The 23463-nt window shown below is 47.3% G+C and overlaps 1 protein-coding gene across 6 annotated transcripts in view; it reads right to left on the bottom strand.

Moving 5' to 3' along the window:
• KIFC1 (kinesin family member C1) overlaps positions 1-13214 on the bottom strand; it is a 34567-nt gene extending 21353 nt beyond the window's left edge. For 2 of the 6 annotated variants that reach the window (XM_027126969.1, XM_027126968.1), the window contains exons 1-10: positions 12755-12893; positions 6446-6586; positions 6223-6316; positions 5643-5696; positions 5480-5530; positions 4871-5271; positions 3416-4195; positions 2324-2614; positions 2149-2222; positions 1946-2021 (exon numbers count right to left, since the gene is read on the bottom strand). In XM_027126969.1, the coding sequence (XP_026982770.1) occupies positions 1946-2021; positions 2149-2222; positions 2324-2614; positions 3416-4195; positions 4871-5271; positions 5480-5530; positions 5643-5696; positions 6223-6316; positions 6446-6586; positions 12755-12766 (1974 nt within the window). In that variant the 5' untranslated portion in view covers positions 12767-12893. Of the gene's footprint in view, positions 1-1945; positions 2022-2148; positions 2223-2323; positions 2615-3415; positions 4196-4870; positions 5272-5479; positions 5531-5642; positions 5697-6222; positions 6317-6445; positions 6587-12754 lie in introns of all 6 variants that reach the window. The other 4 variants (XM_027126970.1, XM_027126965.1, XM_027126966.1 and 1 more) reach the window with 4 other exon arrangements.
• Positions 13215-23463: the final 10249 nt, after the last annotated feature.

Below are 23463 nucleotides of genomic sequence, written 5' to 3'. Positions count from 1 at the left end.
AAGATCCCACATGCTGTGGAGCAACTAAGCCCATGTGCCACAACTACTGAAGTCCGCACACCTAGATCCCATGCTCCGCAACAAGAGAAGCCACCACAGTGAGAAGCCCACACACCAGAATGAAGAGTAGCCCCGGCTCGCCACAGCTAGAGAAAGCCTGCACACAGCAATGAAGACCCAATGCAGCCATAAATAAATAAATAAAAATTTAAAAAGAAACTCGAGACAATTTCAACCATATGAAATGGGCGGCCCTTGCTTTGATCCTGAACAGAGCAAACCTAATGTATAAAAAGCATTTCTGAGACAATAGGGAAATTCAACATCTACTGGGTATTAGAGGATATTAAAGAGTTCATGTTGTTGGGTGTTAATGATGTTGCTAGAACTTTACTTGGGGACTTCCCTGGTGGCGCAGAGATTAAGAATCTGCCTGCCAACGCAGGGGACACGGGTTTGAGGCCTGGTCCGGGCAGATCCCACTTGCCGCAAAGCAACTAAGCCCCTGCACCACAACTACTGAAGCCTGTGTGCCTAGAGCCTGCGAGCCACAACTACTGAAGCCCGTGCACCTAGAGCCCATGCTCCCACAACGAGAAGCCGCCGCAATAAGAAACCTGAGCAGCCCCCGCTCGCCGCAACCAGAAAAAGCCCACGTGCAGCAATGAAGACCCAAAGCAGCCAAAAATAAATAAACTAAAAAAAAAAAAAAAAAAGAACTTTACCTGAACTTGCAAGATTGCAAGGGAAATCCTGATTAAAGTAGACCAGGGCAGGGTGCTAAGGTGGCTGACTACTACCATGGCAGCAAGAGTACAGAAGGGCACACAAGATCAGAGACCCTGAATAAAGCCAGAACACATCGTAGGACTATACCCTCAGGAAAACAAGTAACCAGAGGGAAAAATTGCCCTCTGGAGGCAGACAGTAAAGAAACATCCTGATTTAACTCTAGTAGAGGGAGCTTAAATCTCCTAGAGAATTCATGGCCATGGACACAGCTGATCTTCGTGGGGATTGGAGCCTGAATTCACACTATTTGGAACAGTCTGAAAAACCTGTACATCTTTGATCCAGTAATTCCATTTCAAGGAATCTCTCCCTAGATAGTTAGATGTAACTAAACAAATATAAAATGATAATGTACAAGGTTAGCCAACATGGCTTTGTATGTAATAGTAAAAGGGTGGAAATAATCCAAGTGTCCAGTAGAGGGAACTGGTGGATAAACTTTGGTGCATCTACACAGTGGAGTCCTAGAGAGATGTAAAAATAATGGGGGCGCTCCCCGGGGCTCCCCTGGTGGCGCAGTGGTTGAGAGTCCGCCTGCCATTGCAGGGGGCGCAGGTTCATGCCCCGGACCGGGAGGATCCCACGTGCCGTGGAGCGGCTGGGCCCGTGAGCCATGGCTGCTGGGCCTGCGCGTCCAGAGCCTGTGCTCCACAGCAGGAAAGGCCACAGCAGTGAGAGGCCCGCGTACCGCAAAAAAAAAAAAAAAAAAAAAAGCACGGGACAACATAATATATGAGAGGGGGAGAAGAGACGTCTTATATAAGGAGGGAAATCCCATGCATGTTGCTTGTATTTGCAAAAAGAAACATTGGAAGGATAAGTAAAATGATAAATGATGAAAATGATTACTAGGGCAAGTGGAGAGAATGGGGACAGGGGCAGTGGTTAAATCTCACTTGTTGTATATAGCTTTCTATTGATATAGTTTTGACCTTTCAACTACCTATTTTTAAAAACTTAATTAAAAACCCCCAAACGTCAATAGTTAAAAAAAAAAAAAAAGGATCCAGGTAGGTAGTGCCCCAGATGCCTGGCAAATGTACATCCATTCTGGATGAACCATGCCCCCTGGCCTGAAGGACAGTAGGGTAGGGGTGGAGAAGGCTATAATCCCCAGGAGGTCTGACAGGGATGGGACTGGTAGTGACCGCACCTTGGAGGCAAAACGTAGGGAGTTGAGGGACTCGGAGACATTCTCTTCTAGGGGAGAAATGTTCACAAACATGAGCCTGTGGAGAGAGAGGGGGCCAAGCCCCAGCATCAGTGGCTGGGCAGAGCCTGGACCAGGTCTTCACGGTGTTGCCTCCCCAACCCTGACCCCAATGTTGTGGTTCCCAGCCCACCCCTTCCCCTCACATCTTAGCGCTGCCGCCCAGAGAGTTCTGCAGCAGGTAGGTCAGCTTGCTGTTCCGGTAAGGCACGTGGGACTCCTAGAGGGTTGGGGGGGACAGGTGGTTAGGACAGGGCTGGGTTCAGCATGGTTAGCCCCAACCTCTCCCTGGGGTCCGCCTGCCCCCACCCCCATTACTACCTTGTTGCTCAAGGCCATGATGACCAGCCCCAGCGTGGACAGGCTGCTGTTAATGGCCTGCGTTTCCCGAAGGCGTTCCCGCTCTCCAGGACCGAGGGCCAAGCCGGGGTCTAGCCGCTCACTCCCAGCCAGGTCCACAAGGCTGAGGGGGGCCGCACACTGCAGGCCTCGGCCAGCATGCTCCCCAGAGATCTGCAGCTGGAACACACTGTGACTTCGTGACGATCGCTCATTCTGGGCTGTGCGGGCCACAGCCCGGTTCTGGCGGGCCAGATGGAGCAGGGCCTCCACCTGGGGATGGACAGCAGCAAGAGGCAAAGGCAGGTAGAAGTCAGTACATAGCTAGGTCAGGTAAGGCGATGAGTAAGACTCAGCACCTGCCCTCCTGATGCTTTCTTTCTAGCCAGCAAAAGAATAAGTAAAATACACAGTGTGTCTGAGAGTACTAAGGAGTAAAATAAAACAGAAAAGTAGTGCGTGAGGGTGAGGGTTGCAATTTTAGAAAGGATGGCCAGCGGGAATTCCCTGGTGGTCTAGTGCTTAGGACTCTGTGCTTTCACTGCCGGGGTCTGGGTTCAATCCCTGGTTGGGGAACTAAGATCTCACAAGCTGTGCAGTGCGGCCAAGTTAGGGAAAAAAAAAAAAAAGAATGGTCAGGGATGGCCTCAATGCCTTAAAATCTTAAGCGAGGGAGCAAGCTCTTCCAGGAGAGGAGCAGGAATGTTCAGGCAAAGGAGACAGCACGTGCAAAGGCCCTGATCTGAGGGTGTGACGAGCAGGCTGAGGAACAGGCGGGAGGCCAGCATGGATGTCATGAACTGAGCAAGAAGAGTGGGCAGAGGTGAGACCTGAGATTGACGGGCAGGGCCCAGTGGCACCCGCTTCAGCAGGCCCATCACTTCTCTCCACTCCTTGGTTCCACAAAGGCGGATGCACCTCATAGCCCACCAGCCAAAACTGAATATGCAACCTACCCCTCACCACTCACCCTTCCTCATCCTCAGCGTTCTCCTCCCCCGGCTCATCCACCTCCATCCTTGTCACCCTGCCCATGCCTCCCCAGTGTCCAGGCTAGTGGCCCTCAGCACTTACCTCTCTCTCACAGGAGACAGGAACATATCGGGCGTTGGTGACAGTAAGCTCCTCGCTCCCCGGCCCTGCCCGGCGAATCTCACACTCACCCCCATGGCCCTTCCGGGTCCCAGTGGCCAGCAGGTCTCGGACAGTCTCGTTGTAGATCTCTACGTAACTTGCCACAAAGCTGTAGGTCCAGCCCTGGCCACTTAGCTCCTGGGCCACAGAAAAGAGGTGCCGCAGGGCCCGAGGGATCAGCCCCTCCACCTGGGGGTCTCCCCCAGGCCCACCCTCCATGGTGAAGGTCTTGCCACTGCCTGTCTGGCCGTAGGCGAAGATGCATACTGGGTAGCCATCCAGGGCTGACTGGACAAGCATGGAAATCTCTTCAAACACTTCGTCCTGTCCACTCCCTGGTGGGAATACCCGGTCAAAGGAGAAGTCATGGCGGGTGGGGGCAGCTGGCGCCCCACTCAGGGTCCCACGCCGCTCGTCAGACCGGGAGAGGCTGAGTCGGGTTGGAGGGTCGGAGGGCCCGCTGGGGCCGGAGGGAAATAGCAGAAAGCCAGGGGGTGGGGTGGACTCCCCTGGAAGGACGGGGCGGACCCGGCAGAAGACACGGACATTGCCTTTGAGTTCCTGCAGCTGGTTGTGTAGCCGCCGGCGCTCCATCTCAAGCCCATGGAGACGTTCTTCCCGGTTAGCCAGTAAGTCCGCCTGGGCTGCAGCCTCCTGGCGCAGGGATGCCACCTCTGCTTGGCTGCCCGACAGAGCAGCTTCTGATGCCTGTAGCCTCCTCTGTCCAGAACAGAGCAGACACAGAGGGTGAGATGCAACCAAGAACAAGAACAAGTCATGATGGGATGTGGGGGTGGGAGGCGGGCTGGGCCCTGCCCCCAAGGACTTCACAGACTGGTAAAGAAAGAGATAAGGAAATAGGAATCATAGTACTAGAATGGGGAGTGCTATGGGAGCATCCAGAAGGGGCACAAGGAGAATGATATCTAGGTTGACACCCAAAAAGTATGGGAGTGGACCAAGGGAAGGATGGAGTGCAGAAAGAATATTCCACAAAGAGGGACGTGTATATGCAAAATGCCCTGAATTGAGAATCGAGTCATTTGAGAGACTACAAGTAATGCGATCTAGTTGGTGCTCGCCAAGGAGTCAAATGGATGAGAAGGAGAGAGAATGCGTGGGAATTTTTATCAGGAAAACAGAGAAAGAAGAAAGGGGGCAGAGAAGTAGAGGCGATACAGACCCGAGGAAGATACGGAAACAGAGTCAGGATAGGGTGAAGTGGGGCAGAAAGCAAGACAGAGTCAGGAGTGGGCGGGGGTGGGGGCGACGGGGGAGCAGGGTAGGGGACGGAGGTGTACTGCCAGAGAGAGGTGGTCAGGGATTCAAAGCCCAAAGTGACTTCCGGGCAACCTAGAAAGAAGGGTCAGCATTTGGCGAGAAGCTGGCCCTTACCTCCTGCTCCTCCAGCTGGGCAGCCAGCCCCCTCCGCTCCTCCTGCAGTTCCAGCTGTTCTTTCTGGAGCTCTTGCACTAAGCCCTCCTGCGTGCCCAGCCGCTCTTCCAGCTCTAGGACCAGAGTGCTCAGGTTCCCCAGCTCCTGTTGGCCCTGCTCAGCCTGGGCCCGCACCCTGGCCAACTCCTCTTCCAGTGTCCTGCGCTCTGTCCCCAGGGCCGTGGCCTGTTGCTGGGCCTCCCTGAGCTGGTTCCGCAGCTGTTGGTTCTCCTGGTCCAACATCTGGGTCCTCTCACGGCAGCATTTCAGCTCTGCGTTTAGGTCACATAACTGACCCTTTAAGTCCCAGGCTGGACGTTTGCTGGGTTTCTTCCTTCCCACCACAGGAGGAGCAGCTGTTGCTAAGATGGGCACAGAAAAGACAAAGGTCAGGGAACTCTTGGCTCTGTCTCGCTCTCTCCTCCCTCCTAGCCTTTAGCGCCTCCACACCTGACCCTCCATCTCCTTCTTCTTCAGACAGGGAAGAGACCAAAAGGATTTTTCTAGGTACTCACCACCTCCTCTTCCCTATCCCAGCCTCTCACCCAAGGATTATATTTGGTCACCTACTGCCAGGCTTCTGGGCAGGAACAGCAGGGCCTGGCTTCTGATTCTTCAGCACTAGAGAATTGGGGAGGTGACATAAGGAATTATAGCATCAGGGTCCCTCCGCCTCCATCCTTCTCCCTTTACCCCCAATCCCTTCTCAGCCCCAGGTCTTAAGCACTGTTACCTGTGGCGATAGCTGTGGAACATGGGGGTCCTGTCTTCCTGGGAACTTTTGGCACTGTCGGGAAATTGGACAGAAGAAAAGCAGAGTCATGATTCTCAGGGTGGCATGTACTCTGACTGGGCCGAAGGCAGAGGAGCTGCTTTTTCAGAGGATTAGAAGAAATAAGATAACTTCCTTCTTCCCTTAAATCTGACCAACTCCTAGAGATATCCTTCCTAGGACCAACAAGCCAAGAAACAAGTTGGACCAAGACAAGCAAAAAGAGCAAGGGGGCAGAACCAGGTGTATGTAAAGTACGCTAGCATGTGTGTAAAACATGTTGGGGAACATGCCCATATTTGCTTGCAAACCCACAGAACATCCCTGGAAGGACTCACAGTTGCCCCTGGTTGGGGGACTGGATGCCTGGGGAACATGGGCAGGAGGGAGATTTTTCACTGTATAACAACTTTCGTGCCTTCGGAATTTTGAAACAAGTAAAACATATCACCTATTCAAAATAAGCTAAGATTGAAAGAAAAGAAAAAGAAAAAGAAAGAAGTGAGTTGAAGAGAACTGGACTTTGTGCCCTGGAGCCCACCTGCGGTCTGGCCTTGTGTCTGTGGCACAGTGGTGAGGGCCGTTGCTCTGGGGCGGGACGTGGCCACTTTGGTGCCCAGGCCTCGTATCCTTTTCTGGGGAAAGACAAGGATGGGGGGTGGAGTCCATGATTACCCTCTGATGGTTTTATACACACACACACACACACACACACACACACACACACACACACACACGTACATGGATTTCCAAACCCAGCTCACCTTCTCAGGCTCCAAGTCCTCCTCCATCTGGTCGGGACCCCTCTTCAGCCTGCTTCCCGGGAGGGGGAGCCGGGAAGGGGCCTTGGCCAGGGCTCTCTTCAGCTCTATGTTCCCCTTCACTTCCAACAAGGGGGACCTCTGCTGGGAAGAGAGAGATCCTTCAGACAATACCCTGTGGCCCAAATGTCCCAAGAACTCCCGTTTATGGCCCCCCAGCCTAATTCTCATCACCACCAACAAGCATTATATGAGTACCCCTTGTGCCACAAACTGCAGCTTACAGATGATGTGCCGTCTAAAAACCATGGAGAGAGGTGGGACGTAACACAAACCCTAAGGGAATAGCTGGACAGATGCTGAATTTCAGCTAAGTTTAAGGGCAGTACTTAAAAAAGCAGGGAAAAGGAACACTCCTTTCGGAAGGCAAAACCTTAAGCTTGCACATGGTACAGCTGGGAAACCACTACGCCCTTTTAGGGAAAGCTGAGATTATAAACAAGGGAGAGAATTGGGAGAATAAGTTTGAAGACTGGGTAGGAGGAGCAGGTAACATTTATTGGGAACTGTTTCAAATGCTTTATCTGTATCAACTGACTTAAACCTCCCAGCCCACTGAGGAGGAGCTATTATTAGCCTCATTTTGCAGATGAGGGAAGGAAGGCTGAGAGGTAAACTAGCTGGTCTAAAGTCATCAGTGAATAAAAAGCAAAGCCAGGGTTAGAATCTAGACAGTCTGGTTCTGGAGGCCATGTTTGTAACCACTTGATCACACTGTCTCATAGGGCATTGATGCTAAGCTAAGGAATTTAGGCTTTAGCCCTGCATATATGGAGAGCCAGATACAGTTTCTGATCAGGCATGTGAAAAACATACAAAAGAGCCTATTATAAATAATAATAGGGACTTCCCTGGTGGCACACCGGTTAAGAATCCATCTGCCAATGCAGGGGACACGGGTTCGAGCCCTGGTCCAGGAAGACCCCACATGCAGCGGAACAACTAAGTCCACGAGCCACAACTACTGAGCCTGTGCTCTAGAGCCCACGAGTCACAACTACTGAAGCCTGCGCACCTAGAGACTGTGCTCTGCAACAAGAGAAACCACCGCAATGAGAAGCCCGCGCACAGCAACAAAGAGTAGCCCTCGGTCACTACAACTAGAGAAAGCCCATGTGCTGCAAAGAAGACCCAATGCAGCCAAAAATAAATAAACAAACAAACAAACAAATAAATAAATAATAATGAGGTGTAAGTAGGCTGACTTGCATGAGGAAGACGAGGAAGCAGGGGCATGACCAGTCTGGAGACCACCGAAGTACAGGTATGAGGTAGGGGCGTGGGAAAGAAAGATCCTCTCCTCTAAGCAGCCCAGTTCAGTACCTGGGGATCATGCCCACCCTATGGTTACTCCTACGTAGGATGACCAACTATTCTGGTTTGCCAAGAACTGAGAGGTTTCTTGGGACACAGCATTTCAGTGCTAAAACCAGGTAATTCCTATGCAAACCAGGACAAGTGGTCACCCTACTCCTATCCCACCATCAGGAAAGTACCATGTATAGATCAACTTCTGATTTTCACTATAGGTAACTATTAATTCCAAGGCCAATCTCTCTCTGCCCTTCAGTTTACTTCATTCATTCAATATTTACAAAGTGCCTATTACATGCCAGGAAATGATCTGGATTCTGGAGTAACAGACGTGGTCCCTGCCCTCAAGATTGTGACAGGACAGTAGGCAAGCGAAGCATTTAAAGAGATGATTAAATCTTTACCAAGTGCTATCATAAAAGGATCCCAAAGGAGGGGGTGGGCATCCAGTTTAGATGGGGAGAGTGTCAGACACAATTCTACAAAGTATTTTCAGGCCAAGCCTTGAAGATGAGGAAGAGTTGGCTTGATGGGCTTGGGCCAAGGAGGAGCATTCCAAACAGAAAGCAAGGAGAGGGACTTGTAAGGAATGACAAATCATTCTATTCAAGTGAACACAGGGATGTACATAGAAAGTGGGGAGAGGAAAAGAGAGGTAGAAGGGAAAGACTGTGGTATGCCGTGATAAGGAATCCGGGGTCTACTGAAGACAAGAGGGACACTGATGATTTTTAAACATGAGAATAGTATGACTCGATCTTTACTGAAAAAGTGAACTGTGCGCAATGCAAAGAATGAACGGAAATAGAAGATGAGGGTTATCACAGCAAAGGGATGGCGTCATTCCTTCATTCATCCATTCAACAAGGATTTGTTGCACTAGATTTGCTGAATGACTGCTCTTCTAGGCTCTGGTGTGAGAGTAATGAATGTAAAGTCCCTGCCTGCCCAGAGCTTACTTTCTAGGGCAGCCTTTCCAAACTGGGGTACAAGAGAATTAAGCTCTACAGAAAATGATGTGTTTTCTCAATTCTCCCAAGAATATAAAAAACAGCTCTTACCATTCTAGGTGCCTCAGAGAGAAGTTAATGCATTAGACACAAAGGATGCCTTAGGGCATTAGATCTTAATTCTCATGGAACTCAGTTGAGAGGGGATGTTCTAAGAGTTTGATGGCTAAGCAGAGCTGGCGTGGGGGTGGGGGGGAGTAGCTAGAGGTCAGGCAGTGAAGGAGATGGAGTCCAGGCTGACTCCAAGAAGCCTGCCCTGGTTCCCAAGATCACAGAAGGAAAATCTGGGTTTGTTTGTTTTTTAATTAAACTTCTCATTTTAAAACCACTGTAGATTCACATGCAGTTGTAAGAAATAACATGGAGAGATCTGAGAGTGCCTGAAGGGCTAATTTTTAAGAGATGCTAAGTTCAACTTTGGGAAAGTGAGGTTAAGGATGTTCACAGAACATCACTAAAGAGAAAACTCTGAAACAATCTGATATCCTGGTTTTTAAATTATTGGTTTATTGTCTTTCCTAACATTAGACTGTGAGCATCACAAAAACATGCCTGTTTTGTTCACAACTATAGAACCAGAGTGCCCAGTACAATGTCTGCTACATGGTAGGACTCAATACTTTTTTTTTTTAATTTTTGGCAGCGTCGAACAGTCTGTGGGATCTTAGTTCCCCGACCAGGGATCAAACCTGCACCCTTGGCAATGAAAGCACGGAGTCCTAACCATCGGACTGCCAGGGAATTCCCTCAATACATTTTTCAAGGAATGAAATTAGATGTCCACCAGCAGGGAAATGCTCAAATAAACTGCAATGCATCCAAACCATTGGCTCCTATACAAATAAAAAGGGAAAAAAAAGGAGGTGGTGTTCTCTTTTCCTGCCACCTGCAGAAAATGTGCACAAAGAATGCTGATTTTAATTCACTTTAATCAAATGTAGTATGAAAACTAAATTTTTCTTTTAAGTATTTCAAGGTCAAACACTGAATTTTTTTAATTACCTGTGCCTTCGTTCTCCCTACACTATGATAGTGGATCAACTAAAGGCCTACCTCCCAGGAATTTGTGTGGGTTCAGAAAATGTGTTCAAAGGTTTGTTTATACAGGACAACTCCTAAGAGTACAGTATTTATTTTTCTCCCATCTATAAAGCTAGACAAGATGACTCCCAACTTTCCACAATAAGCATATGCACTTAACCTTCTATAAAAACAGATTTTCATGGAACCCCTCCTATACCCACTTCCCAGGATCAGAGATGGATGCCCTGCTGCTAAGGAATCTCCTGCACGTGAGCATCTGCTCCCACCCTCACCCACACAGGAATAGTGCTCCAGCAAGCCTTCCTTCTCTCCTCTGCACCATCATTTTCACTCTCTCCTGGATCATTCCAATCAGTATATAATACATGTTATTATTACTTCCAACCAAAAAGAGTTTTTCTCTCCTAACCCTGTCCCAGTCAGGCTTTCACTCCCACCAATCCACCAAAACTGCCCTCAAGGTCACAAGTCTGCTTGTGTTGCTAAACCAATTCTTCATCTTTTTGTTTCTTGACCCATCAGCTGCGTGTAATACAACTGATCACTCTCTCTTCCTTAATACACTCGCTTCATTTAGCTCCTGGGAGACCATCCTCTCCTGGTTTTCCTACCTCGCTGGTAGATCCTCTTCATATACCCAAACTTTAACAGTGGTCTTTCTATTCTCTATCTACACTCTAGGCCACTCCTATGGCTTTAAACACCATTCATATGCTGACAACTCCCAAACTATTGTCTCCAGCCCAGACTTTGAAATCTTAACCTCCTGACGTCTAACCCTCCTTCAACCTTGCTCTCTTGCAGCTTCCTCCATTTCAGTTGATATAAATCCATCTTTCAGCTGCTCAAGCAAATACACCCAAAGTCCTCTCATTCTCTTACGTACCACAAAGTCTAACATCAGCAAACGTGGCCAACTGTATCTTCCAAATAGATCCAGAATCGGACCACTTGTAACCACCTCCCCTGCTACTACCATGATCCAAGTTACCATCATCTGTCACCTGGATTATCACACTCTACTGGTTCTCAACTAGGGATGGTTCTCAACTTGGGATGACTTTACTCCCCAGGGGACGTTTGACAATGTCTGGAGACACTTTGTCATGATTAGGTGGAGGTTGCTACTGTCATCTAGTGGGTAGAAGCCAGGAATGCTGCTAAACAACAGACAACTTATAGGACAATCCCCCCCCGCCCCCCATAAGAAGTCAATATGTGAAAGCTGAGAAAACCTGCCCCATTCCTAAAAGCTCTCCTTGTTTCTATCCTTTCTTCCTTACAGTCTAATCTCAATGCAGCTGCTAGAGTGGTCATCTTTTTTTTTTTTTTTTGCGGTACGTGCGCCTCTCACTGTGTGGCCTCTCCCATTGCGGAGCACAGGCTCCAGACGCGCAGGCTCAGCGGCCATGGCTCACAGGCCCAGCCGCGGCATGTGGGATCTTCCCGGACCAGGGCACGAACCTGTGTCCCCTGCATCGGCAGGCGGACTCTCAAGGACTGCGCCACCAGGGAAGCCCCTAGAGTGGTCCTCTTAAATTGTAGGACAGATCTTGTCTCTCTTTGCTTAAAACCATCCAGTGATTCCCCATCTCACTCAGAGAAAAAAAATCAAAGTCTTCAAAACGGCCCCTGCGAGGAGCAATGCATTCAACAGCCCCCTCTGCTACCTGACATCCCTTCCCACAAACTTCCCCGTTGCTCATTCCATTTCGGGTTTGCTACACAACTCTAGTGGCTTTGCTCTAGCGGATTCCCTCTGCCTGGAATGATCTTAATAACTACTTGCCTGTTTCCCTCACCTCTTTCAAGTCTTTATTCAACTCTCACCTTCTTAACGGAGCTTACTAAGACAACCCAATTTAACAGTCTATCTTGTCAGCTGGCCTCCCCTCCCTCTCTTAATCTGCTCAAAATTTTCCTTTTCTCCATAGCCCTTATCACCTTCTTAACAGCATTATATAATTTACTTATCACATATTGCCTGTCTCCCATGGAATGGCAGCTCCATGATGACAGGGATCTCTGCTTGCTCACTGCCGCATCCCAAGCACATAATAGGTGCTCAGTAAATATGTGATGAATAAATATGAGAAGCCTTCTATTTTTTTTCACTGTCACATCACACTGCTCTGCTCTCTGGCTGGCAGGATACAAAGAGTATCTCTTCAAGTTGAAACCTGACTTTGGGTAAATCTGAATGTGAAATACTAGTAAACAGAGGATTCAGGCAGGAGGCCTTTTCTGGCACCAGAAGTCAACCCACTCTCACTGTCACCAACACACCTCTCTCCACTGGAGAGGGGAGGTTGCAGGTGGTTGTGAGGTGCAGCAGGGCACTGATGAGAGAAGAAATTAAGTTAACCAGTCCCACTGAGCAGAGATCTCTGCAAAACCTGGGGAAGGAGAGATAATGAGGAGTCCTTCAGTTCACAGTACTCCATTCCCCTTCTCCCCTTCCTACACCCCGAAGAGGCCGCAAAGAGGAGAGAGGACACGAAAGGACATCAGCAGGGATTTGGCCTCAGACACCACTTCCCTAGAGCTAGTGGTCATCTCAGAACACACACTGCAATAGTGAGTAGGAATGGACAGGTGGGAACGTGTTCAGACAAGCCTGAGAATTCGAAATGGGAAATCCTGGAAACATGAAAGTGAGCAAGGGCGTGGGGGACTCCCTGAAGCTGCGGGAAGGCAGGCAGACTCCCCCCACCCCCACTCCTGGGGCTGCTCCCTGCCTTCTCCACTCTCCACCCCTCATCCCTTTCCACTGTGCGGGGGCGCACGACCTTGGCCCTGCAGGCAGGCAGAACTGAGGCCGCCGGCACGTCAGCACAACGGGGTGGGGCGACCAGCTGTCGTCCCCGCGCCGACCCCTACTCACCTGCGGCTCCATGTCCAGCTCCGTGCCACACACGGCAGGGAAGCGCAATGGAAGAGGACAGGGCGCCGGGGCTCCCGGGACCCGCGTTCTCTCGCGCGCTCGCGACACAGAACACGCACGTCCCGGACTCCGGCGCTGCCAGCCCGGCGCCACACCCGCCACTTTTGAATTTCAACGGCCGCCACCCTGCTCACCTCGCTCCGCACTCAGGGGCCAATCGTAGCCGCCGCCACAGCCGAGGGCCAATCGCAGCGTCGTCCACCTCCCGAGGCCACACCCCACTAGGCCACCGCCTTCCCGTTCCTGCTTCCCATGCCCTGGGAGGCTGGCGGGTTAGTCACACTTCCGGCCTCACTATTTCTTTTCTCACCCCACCCCTCCTCCAGCGGGAGTCGCGCTGGACTTCCGCTCGGCTCCCGGCCGCCGCTCGCTGCGTCAGAAATTGCAGGGAACACGCCGCCCTAACGTAACTCGTGTAGGGGCGGGGACGCTGGAGGAAAGGAATCACGCGTGCGCAAACAGAACCCTTGCGGGGCGCGACCAGTGCTCCCTAGCGGCGGCAGTAGGAAGCGCACTCGTTAGCCCCGACTGGATCGATGTGTTTGCGGATGGTGCGCGACGTCTCCCAGATGCTTAGAACTGATCCCGGAAGTTGATGCTGGATCCCTTATGCGGATGTCAGAGTGGCTGAGGCTGCCCATTCCCCGGTCTCTTTGGCATTTATCACCAAACTTAATGACCTTGAGTACAGCTTGGCGCTCCATGGAAGCCCGACGGTGGGAATTCGAGGCCCAGGAGAGGAGGATTTTTCTCTCCAGTCAGCCTCCTCGCCTTACCTCCTACGTACCTGGGCGCTGCTACTGGTGCTAGAGAACTGGCTTGAGTCTTTCCGAGCCTAGAGCCCATGGAGGCCTTACTGCTTACGTTTATGGAATATTTTTTATGCTTTTCAGACTAACTGTACCCGTGCGTTATCCCTTTTAATGATCCCTCGATTCACTGGGCTCTTACTATGTGTCAAGTGCTTTGCATTTCTTATTTGCAAGCTAGGTGAAGGAGCCAGGTTCAGAAAGGTGAAGTTAACAAGTACAAAGTCACACTGCTGATTGGGAGTGGATCTAGATTCCACTAGTTTCGAAATACAAGCTATGGGCCTTCCCTGGCGGCCCAGTGGTTAGGACTCTGCGCTTCCACTGTAGGGGGAACGGGTTCGATTCCTAGTTGGGGAACAAAGATCCTACATGCTGCAAGGCGTGGCCAAACAAAACAAAAGACCCCACCAAGCTATATCGGTTATCTCACACTACTTCTAATAACCTTAGTAACAAAAACAACAACCTCTTACCTGTGAATAATTTGCAGAGTTGTTCTGCTACTCTTAGTTACCAAACATCCTGGAGGTAGGCAGGGCAGGGATTTTATTTATGAGACTGAAAGGCAGGAGACTTAAGGGATTTGTCTTGGTGCATAATTGGAGATTGACCGAGATTGGAACTCAAGCCACATATCTTCTAATCCAGTGCTTTGACTTGAATTCAAACGTGCTTGTGGTGGGGAGCAGACTGTGGGGAGACACAGCGTCTAAAAACCCTGCCATCATCCCCCAACCTTTGAAATCCTAGGAAAGTACACGGAGCAGGAGCTTGAAGAGTGAGTAGTGATGGAGGAAACTGGAAAAGACCAACCCTGGATGGGTAAAGAGAACTGAGAAGGGAAACAGAAGAAATGTATATCAAAAGACATTTATCTGGGGCTTCCCTGGTGGCGCAGCGGTTGAGAGTCCACTTGCCGATGCAGGGGACATGGATTTGTGCCCCGGTCCGGGAGGATTCCACATGCCACGGAGCGGCTGGGTCCGTGAGCCATGGAGCGGCTGGGTCCGTGAGCCATGGCCGCTGAGCCTGCGCGTCCGGAGCCTGTGCTCTGCAACGGGAGAGGCCGCAGCAGTGAGAGGCCCGCGTACTGCAAAAGAAAAAAAAAAAAAAAAAGACATTTATCAAAGTTAAAAAACAGATGTTAAACTAGGAGAAATATGGACATTAAAGAGGAAAAAGTTTATTCATCTTAATCGATGCAGAAAAACTACTCAAAATATTCAACATCCATTGATATTGAAGAAAAATGAACATAACCTGTTAAAGGACATATTCAAAAATCCAACAGCACACATCACAATAATGGTGAAGTGTTGAAAGCCTTCCTCTTTTTATTTATTGCAGTGCGTGGGCTTTTCATTGCGGTGGCTTCTCTTGTCACGGAGCACAGGCTGTAGGTGCACGGGCTTCAGTAGTTGTGGCTCGCAGTCTCTAGAGTGCAGGCTCAGTAGTTGTGGCACACGGGCTTAGTTGCTCCGTGGCATGTGGGATCTTCCTGGACCACGGCTCGAACCCGTGTTCCCTGCACTGGCAGGCAAATTCTCAGCCACTGCGCCACCAGGGAAGCCCAAAAGCCTTCTTCCTAAGATGAGACACAAGGCAAGGAAACCTGCTCTCAGTAATCCTAGTCAATACAATAATGGAAGTTTTAGCCAGTCCAATAAACAACAACAGCAAATATATAGACGTTGGAAAGAAACAAGAATTTCAGTATTTACAGATGAAATATACAGTATTTGCATGTGTAGCAACCCTAAAAGAAAATTCAAGTGGAATTAATAAGTGAGTTTAGTAAAGTTGCTAGGTGGGATATCAATATAGAAAAAAAATCAATTGCATTTCTATCATCAGCAACCATCAGTCAGAAAGTGTAACTTTTAAAATGTACCATTTGGTTACATAACTATATACGTATATAAAAGTCAAGCTATGCACTTGATTTTTGCACTTTATGTTATACTGCAATAAAATTTTTAATTAAAAAATACCATTTGCAATAGCAATAAAAATACAAATTACTTAGGAATAAATTTAACAACTGGAATGTAAACACTTTGTGGAGAAAATGATAAAACTTATTGGAAGATGTTCAAGAAAATCTAAATTAATGAAAAGATATACTATGTACTTGCAGAGAAAGACTTGATGTTGTAAAGATGTAGTTCTCTCCAAGGCCTTGGTGTTGGGCTAAGGGGGATGATAGAGTCCATGATGCCTGGTCCTGCTAGAGTCTCTTTCATCTGCCTATCTCAGGAGCAGGATGAGTGAGACTGCCCTTGGTGGTCCTTTCCCCCTCGCCAGAGATCCCTCCTGCAAGTTGAGGCGGATTTCTTACCTTGGAAATCACATTCCTGAAACCCGTGTCCCCTCTTCCACTGCTTCTCTTCCTTGTTTCTCTGGCGGATTCCCTTCTCCCTGCCCAGCCCTTTGTAGGCCTCTCCGCAGACGACAAAATGTGCAGTAAAGTTACCTTATGATTACCAAAGGGGAAAGGTCGGGGGGGAAGGATAAGTTAGGAATTTGGGAGTAACATATACACACTACTATATATAAAATAGCTAAACAACAAGGTCCTACTGTATAGCATAGGCAGCTATATATTCAATATCCTATGATAAACCATAATGGAAAAGAATATATAAAAAATGTATACACATGTATAACTGAATCACTTTGCTGTATAGCAGTAATTAAAACATTGTAAATCAACTATACTTAAGTAAAAAAAAATTTTTAAAGAAAAATGGAAATATTTAAAGGAAAACAAATCCATCATTCTGCTAGCCACAGAAACCACTGTTCGTATTGTTGTACTGCCTTGCAGCCTTTTTTCCATACATGTTGTTGCCTAGTTGAAATTCCAAAGATAAAAACCAAACAGAGAAACAAACCAAAAAATGTGAGACTCTTTAGATAAACAAAATTTAGTATATCCATAAAATGGACTATTATGCAACCATAAAAAGAAAGTACTCATACATGCTACAACATGGATGAACCTTGAAAACATTATGCTGAATGAAAGAAGCCAGACACAAAAGGCCACATATTGTGTGATTCCATTTATCTGAAATGTCCAGAATAGGCAAATCCATAGAGACAGAAAGTAAATTAATGGTTCCAGGGACCAGGGGAGGGAGGAATGGTGATTGGCTAATGGGTACAGGTTTCTTTTTGGATTGATTAAAAAGTGTTCCAAAATTAGATAGTGGTGATGGTTGACCAACTCTGTGAATATACTAAAAGCCAATGAATTGTACATTTTAAAAGAATGAATTGTATTTCTCAAAATTGTTATAAAAATGTCACTCAGTTTTCAAGTACAATTCATCATTTCTTAAGTGCCCACTCTGTCATGCATTGTGCGAGGCTCTTGGGCTACACTGATGGAGATAAACATCTCTTTCCTCCCAGAGCTTCCAGTTTGGGAGTGAAGGGGACACAGACAATAAAATGTTACCATATGGCAGAAGGAAGACAGGTGCTAGAGTCAGATCACCTTGCTCAGAGGTGAGGAGAGGGAGAAATATTTCCAGAGGAAGTTCTCATCTCAGCTGGGAGCAGCAAGATAAGTAAAAGTAAAGAGAAAAAGCAGCTTCCATTTCACAGGGGTGGAGACATGTGGGTGCAGGACAGGAGCTGAGGTCCCCAGCCAGAGGTGGTTGATTTCCCCCAAGTTGTTCTCCCTGTATCCCAGAGTTCCATTTGAAAACACAACCAAGGCATAGGTAGATACCACTCCTGTGAGGGAGAGACCCACTCGTTGCCATAGACAGTCCCGGGGAGGAGTGGGCCTTGTGATTTATTCTGGAGAGGAAGGCTTCCGGCTCATCCCGGAATATTCCAACGCTGCAGCTAAGGTTATATTTATTATATGAAGTTACATTTGTATAGCGACCTTATATTGATAACCCATTGTCTATCCCATTGTTAATCCAGCCAGGAACTTGCTGATTTTGTTATAATTAATCATATCTGTGTATTATCTTGCCAAGTTAGATTCCAAATGTCGAGTTTCTCTCCTTGTGGGCTGTATAAGTTAAAAAAAAAAAAAAAAGATCTCATAACACATTTGCTTTCAAAACACACATCACTATATATATTTTTTTAACATCTTTATTGGAGTATAATTGCTTTACAATGGTGTGTTAGTTTCTGCTGTATAACAAAGTGAATCAGCTATACATATACATACATCCCCATATCTCCTCCCTCTTGTGTCTCCCTCCCACCCTCCCTATTCCACCCCTCTAGGTGGACACAAAGCACCGAGCTGATCTCCCTGTGCTATGCGGCTGCTTCCCACTAGCTATCTATTTTACATTTGGTGGTGTATATATGTCCATGCCATGCCACTCTTTCACTTTGTCCCAGCTACACTTCCACCTCCCTGTGTCCTCAAGTCCATTCTCTATGTCTGCGTCTTTATTCCTGTCCTGCCCCTAGGTTCTTCAGAACCTTTTTTTTTTTTTAAGATTCCATATATATGTGTTAGCATACAGTATTTGTTTTTCTCGTTCTGACTTACTTCACTCTGTATGACAGTCTCTAGGTCCATCCACCGCCTTACAAATAACTCAATTTCGTTTCTTTTTATGGCTGAGTAATATTCCATTATTTATGTGTTCCACATCTTCTTTATCCATTCGTCTGTCAATGGACACTTAGGTTGCTTCCATGTCCTGGCTATTGTAAATAGAACTGCAATGAACATTGTGGTACATGACTCTTTTTGCGGTACGTGGGTCTCTCACTGCTGTGGCCTCTCCTGTTGCGGAGCACAGGCTCTGGACGCGCAGGCTCAGCGGCCATGGCTCACGGGCGTAGCCGCTCCGCGGCATGTGGGATCTTCCCAGACCGGGGCACGAACCCGTGTCCCCTGCATTGGCAGGCGGACTCTCAACCACTGCGCCACCAGGGAAGCCCTGTTTCTAGATTTTTTTGATGATGGCCATTCTGACTGGTGTGAGACGATACCTCATTGTAGTTTTGATTTGCATTTCTCTAATGATTAGTGATGTTGAGCATCCTTTCATGTGTTTACTGGCAATCTGTATATCTTCTTTGGAGAAATGTCTATTTAGGTCTTTTGCCCATTTTTGGATTGGGTTGTTTGTTTTTTTGATATTGAGCTGCGTGAGCTGCTTGTATATTTTGGAGATTAATCCATTGTCAGTTGCTTCGTTTGCAAATACTTTCTCCCATTCTGAGGGTTGTCTTTTCGTCTTGTTTATGGTTTCCTTTGCTGTGCAAAAGCTTTTACGTTTCATTAGGTCCCATTTGTTTATTTTTGTTTTTATTTCCATTTCTCTAGGAGGTGGGTCAAAAAGAATCTTGCTGTGATTTACGTCATGGAGTGTTTTGCCTATGTTTTCCTCTAAGAGTTTTATAGACATCACTATATCTTGATCTTCCACAAAGGAAAACATTTATAATGTAAGGTAAGTGAAAAAGACCACCATCTTGTATATACACTACAACTAAAATTATATTTAGCAAAAAAAAAAAAAAAAAAGGATGCATGAGAAAAAGAGTGGGGAAAAATAATAAAAAGCTAAACTTTTCACCATGTTTACATATGTCATGTAACACGGTTTTCATACCTAGATATGAAAAAATTACTTTAAAAAAGCTTCCCTTGAGACTGACGATACCTCTCCCAAATGATATCAATTGACGTTTTTGAGGACACAAAAGTCAGACGGGGGACGCTGGAAAATTTCAGTTTGCATTTTTCTACCCAAAGACTAATAGAGATATTTAGTCCATAGGTAATTTCCCCAGTGGCTTTCCAGTTTTCAGAAAGATAAGAGAGCTCCTGACATTAACTCCAAACAGATGGCTGGAGCTGCTTTTGCCATCTCTTCCTTCCTCTCCCTGCTCTCCCAAACTACAGCGAAAGGCACAGATCTAGAATAGGAGGAGAAGCAAGACTGTGGCTGAGAACGGCCGTGTGGCACTGGGCTCGAGGGCATCTTCAGAGCCAGGTGTCATCCGTGCTTCATCTCAAGCTGCACGGGAATCTTATTTCTAACCATGTGTCACAAAATTCCACTATGACAAACTGTAATGAATGAAGGTCCTGGAGAGTTTCTCATGCTGGAAATGTTCATACCTGGACTTAGAAATAAGTAGTCATTTAAGTGGGCTAGAAGTTTGGTTAGAAGAAAGAAATGTGGTTTTCTATATCATACTGTCATGTCTTTAATGGGAAATGGAAGGTATTGAATAAACCAGGGAGTCTCTGCACACACTCTCCTGCCTCGAGATCCCTGCCTTAGACATGAAGACCTCCACCTCCAGTCTCCAGAAACAGTTGCCAAGGAGGCATCACTCACTACTGCCATACCCTTCATCTGCGAGGACAGGCATCCCAGAAGACAGCCACTCCAAAAAGCAGTGTCAAAGGTCCAGGCAAGATACGCCCTTTAAAGTAAGTCTAGGGAATCATCTTCCTTTGTTTGGTCACTGCTTCTCAGAAAAACTGAGTTATTAAAGAAAATCAGTGTTAACATCTTGCTTCATGTTTTGCAAGACTCAAATTCAGTGTAAAAAACTCTTGATCCTGGGCCAGTTGTAGCATGGAGCCTGGGGCTCCTCCAACATGCCACACTGTGCTGGGTGCTAGGAATACAGCAGTGAATGGGACAGACATGGTCCCTGACTTTTCTGAAGTTCTTGCCAGTGAGGAGTACAAACAGATGAGCAGATAGGCAATCACAAAAAACTAGGAGATCATGAATGTGACATACGTAGCACAGCACGTACAACACTATGAGTTACTGCATCACTGGGCACGGAAGGCCAGAGCCAGGCTCTTCAAGTGCGCAGAACTGAACAGGGCTGGAGCACAGAACAATCTGGGGAGATGAGGCTGGAAAAGGTGCAAGGTGGTCAAAGGTGTCCTTCACCTCATGTGTGTCCCTGGCTGTTGGCACCGCTCCACTGGCTCCACTGGCCCCCAGGAAAGTCAGCCACTTGCTCTACAGTCTGCACCTTACTCCAGGTTGTCCCCTGGGCGTGGCTCTGCCTACCTCCTCCTCAGACTTTCAAGACCTCAGCTCCACAAGCAGGCCGGCCCTTCTCATCAGCTGATGTGGCGGCGTCCGTGGTTAGTCTCTAGTAATGCAGCTCAAAGGGATGGACGGACCTCATATAAATGAGACTGCTCTTCTTGCTGCCCCCTGCTGGTGGCTGTGTGTAAAAGGCAGAGGTGCCACATCCTTGAAAACCATCACATTCCAGGAAGGCAGCGATTGTGTCCTGGAGAGGCAGAGAGAATATATGGTTGAAACACGGGTTGATGTATGTGTGGATTAACAAATTCCAAACTATCCGTTTAACATGACCAGAAAACAAATGATCCTTTACTTTTTCCTGCGTACTCTAAGTCTTGCGTTTGTGGTCATAATCAGTGAAACTACGTAACAACCGTTGAGAGAGTTGTCGGAAGCCAGGATTCATACGTGACACAGCATCCCAGGTAATGATGTACCAGTATTAAGTAAAAAGTATGAGGGAACCTCAAAGGCGAGAGATCTGTGTTGTTCCAATACAAACATATTCCAAAGAGCCATGACATTGTATTTCCTCAAGGCGTGAGGTATGAAATTATCCAGGAACGGTACATTGAACAATAAAGAACAAGAAACAATGGTTCCTGGACCTGAATGGGAAGAGATGATGCCTGGAAACCACAAAAAATCTTCATATGTACAGATCAGACAGTTAAAAAAATATGTAAGTACATATTTTACCCATTAATATAAATTTTCACCAATATATCACTATACTTCATTTGGGCCTATGTATTTTGTAGTATTTTTATTTATTTATTTTTTTATAAATTTATTTATTTATTTTTGTCTGTGTTGGGTCTTCGTTTTTGTGCGTGGGCTTCATTGCAGTGGCTTCTCTTGTTGCGGAGCATGGGCTCTAGGCACGCGAGCTTCAGTAGTTGTGGCACGTGGGCTCAGTAGTTGTGGCTTGCAGGCTCTATCTAGAGCGCAGGCTCAGTAGTGTGGCACACGGATTTAGTTGCTCCGCAGCATGTGGGATCTTTCCGCACCAGGGCTCGAACTCATGTCCCCTGCATTGACAGGCAGATTCTTAACCACTGTGCCACCAGGGAAGCCCTTTATTTTTATTTTTTTAATGTATTTTGTAGTATATATATATATATATATTTAAGATGTTGGGGGTAGGAGTTTATTAATTAATTTATTTATTTTTGCTGTGTTGGGTCTTCGTTTCTGTGCGAGGACTATCTCTAGTTGTGGCAAGCGGGATCACTCTTCATCGCGGTGCGCGGGCCTCTCACCATCGCGGCCTCTCTTGTTGCGGAGCACAGGCTCCTGATGCTCAGGCTCAGTAGTTGTGGCTCACGGGCCTAGTTGCTCCGCGGCATGTGGAATCCTCCCAGACCAGGGCTCGAACCCGTGTCCCTTGCATTAGCAGGCAGATTCTCAACCACTGCGCCACCAGGGAAGCCCTGTAGTATATTTTACAATCAATTTGTTTATAGACTTTACCCACACACCGTAGGTGCGACCCTGCCTCGACATGTCCAAACACAGCTTCCCCAGCAACTGCTCCTCACTTTGTGCCTGTCTCCCATTTTCTGACCACTTTTGCCAGAAATCTAACATTCTCCCTCCAACTACCCTCTCTCCACAATTACTGCGAGCCTCCTATCTCATCCACCTCCGAGTCCTGCAGATTCTACCTGCTGCGCATCCTTCCATATCTCCAACCTCTCACCTCTCACTTGGACTACTACAGCTGCATACAACTGCCTCTCCCATCCTCTCCTAATTCCTGCTGACTCTTTCTCCATTTTGCAGTCAGGGTGATCTTTCAAAAGTGCAAATACCATCACATCACTCCCTGGATTAAGAAGCATTGCCTCTCATTGCTGAAGTCTAAAGTGCAAACTCCTGGAGACTTCCCTGGTGGCACAGTGGTTGAGAATCCGCCTGCCAATGCAGGGGACACGGGTTCGATCCCTGGTCCGGGAAGATCCCACATGCCGCGGAGCAACTAAGCCCATGCGCCACAACTACTGAGCCTGTGCTCTAGAGCCCATAAACCACAACTACTGAGCCCGCGTGCCGCAACTACTGAAGCCTGCACACCTAGAGCCCATGCTCCACAGCAAGAGAAGCCACTGCAATGAGAAGCCCGCGCACTGCAACGAAGAGTAGCCCCCACTCGCTGCAACTAGAGAAAGCCCACGCGCAGGAATGAAGACCCAACACAGCCAAAAGTAAATAAATAAAATAAATAAATTTAAAATAAAATAAAATAAAAATATATAATGAGATGTCTTTTAACACCATAATCACAGATTGATATTTTATCTTTTTTTAAAAAAAATTTAGTTGACACCATTGTTATATTAAGTCTTTTTATCCGTTAACACGTATGTCTATTTATTTAGGTCTTCTTTAGCATCTTTCAATAAAATACGGTAATTTTTCTCAGAAACTTCTTGAACATTGTTTTGATTTATTCCTAGTTATCTTAAAATGTTTATTGTATTGTAAAGGGCTTTTTATTCAATTATGTTTTCTTACTATCTGCTACTGCTATAAAGGAAACTAATTGTTTTACTTATTAATCTCTATTCAATAATGTTTCTAAGCTTCCCTATAAATTTTAATAATGTGTTGGGTTTTCTTTTCTTTCTTTCTTTATTTTTGGCTGCGTTGGGTCTTCGTTGCTGTGCGCGGGCTTTCTCTAGTTGCCGCGAGCCGGGGGGTGGTAAAAGCACCGAGTCCTGGGCTTTCCTGGTGGCGCAAGTGGTTGGGAGTCCGCCTGCCGATGCAGGGGACG

This window comes from Aethalodelphis obliquidens, unplaced genomic scaffold (genome assembly GCF_003676395.1).
Source record: "Aethalodelphis obliquidens isolate GAN/ISIS:26980383/991018 unplaced genomic scaffold, ASM367639v1 scaffold31, whole genome shotgun sequence".
Lineage (NCBI taxonomy): Eukaryota > Metazoa > Chordata > Mammalia > Artiodactyla > Delphinidae > Aethalodelphis > Aethalodelphis obliquidens.
Note: the sequence above shows the minus strand (reverse complement) of the source record. Positions and strands in the feature narration are given on the sequence as shown.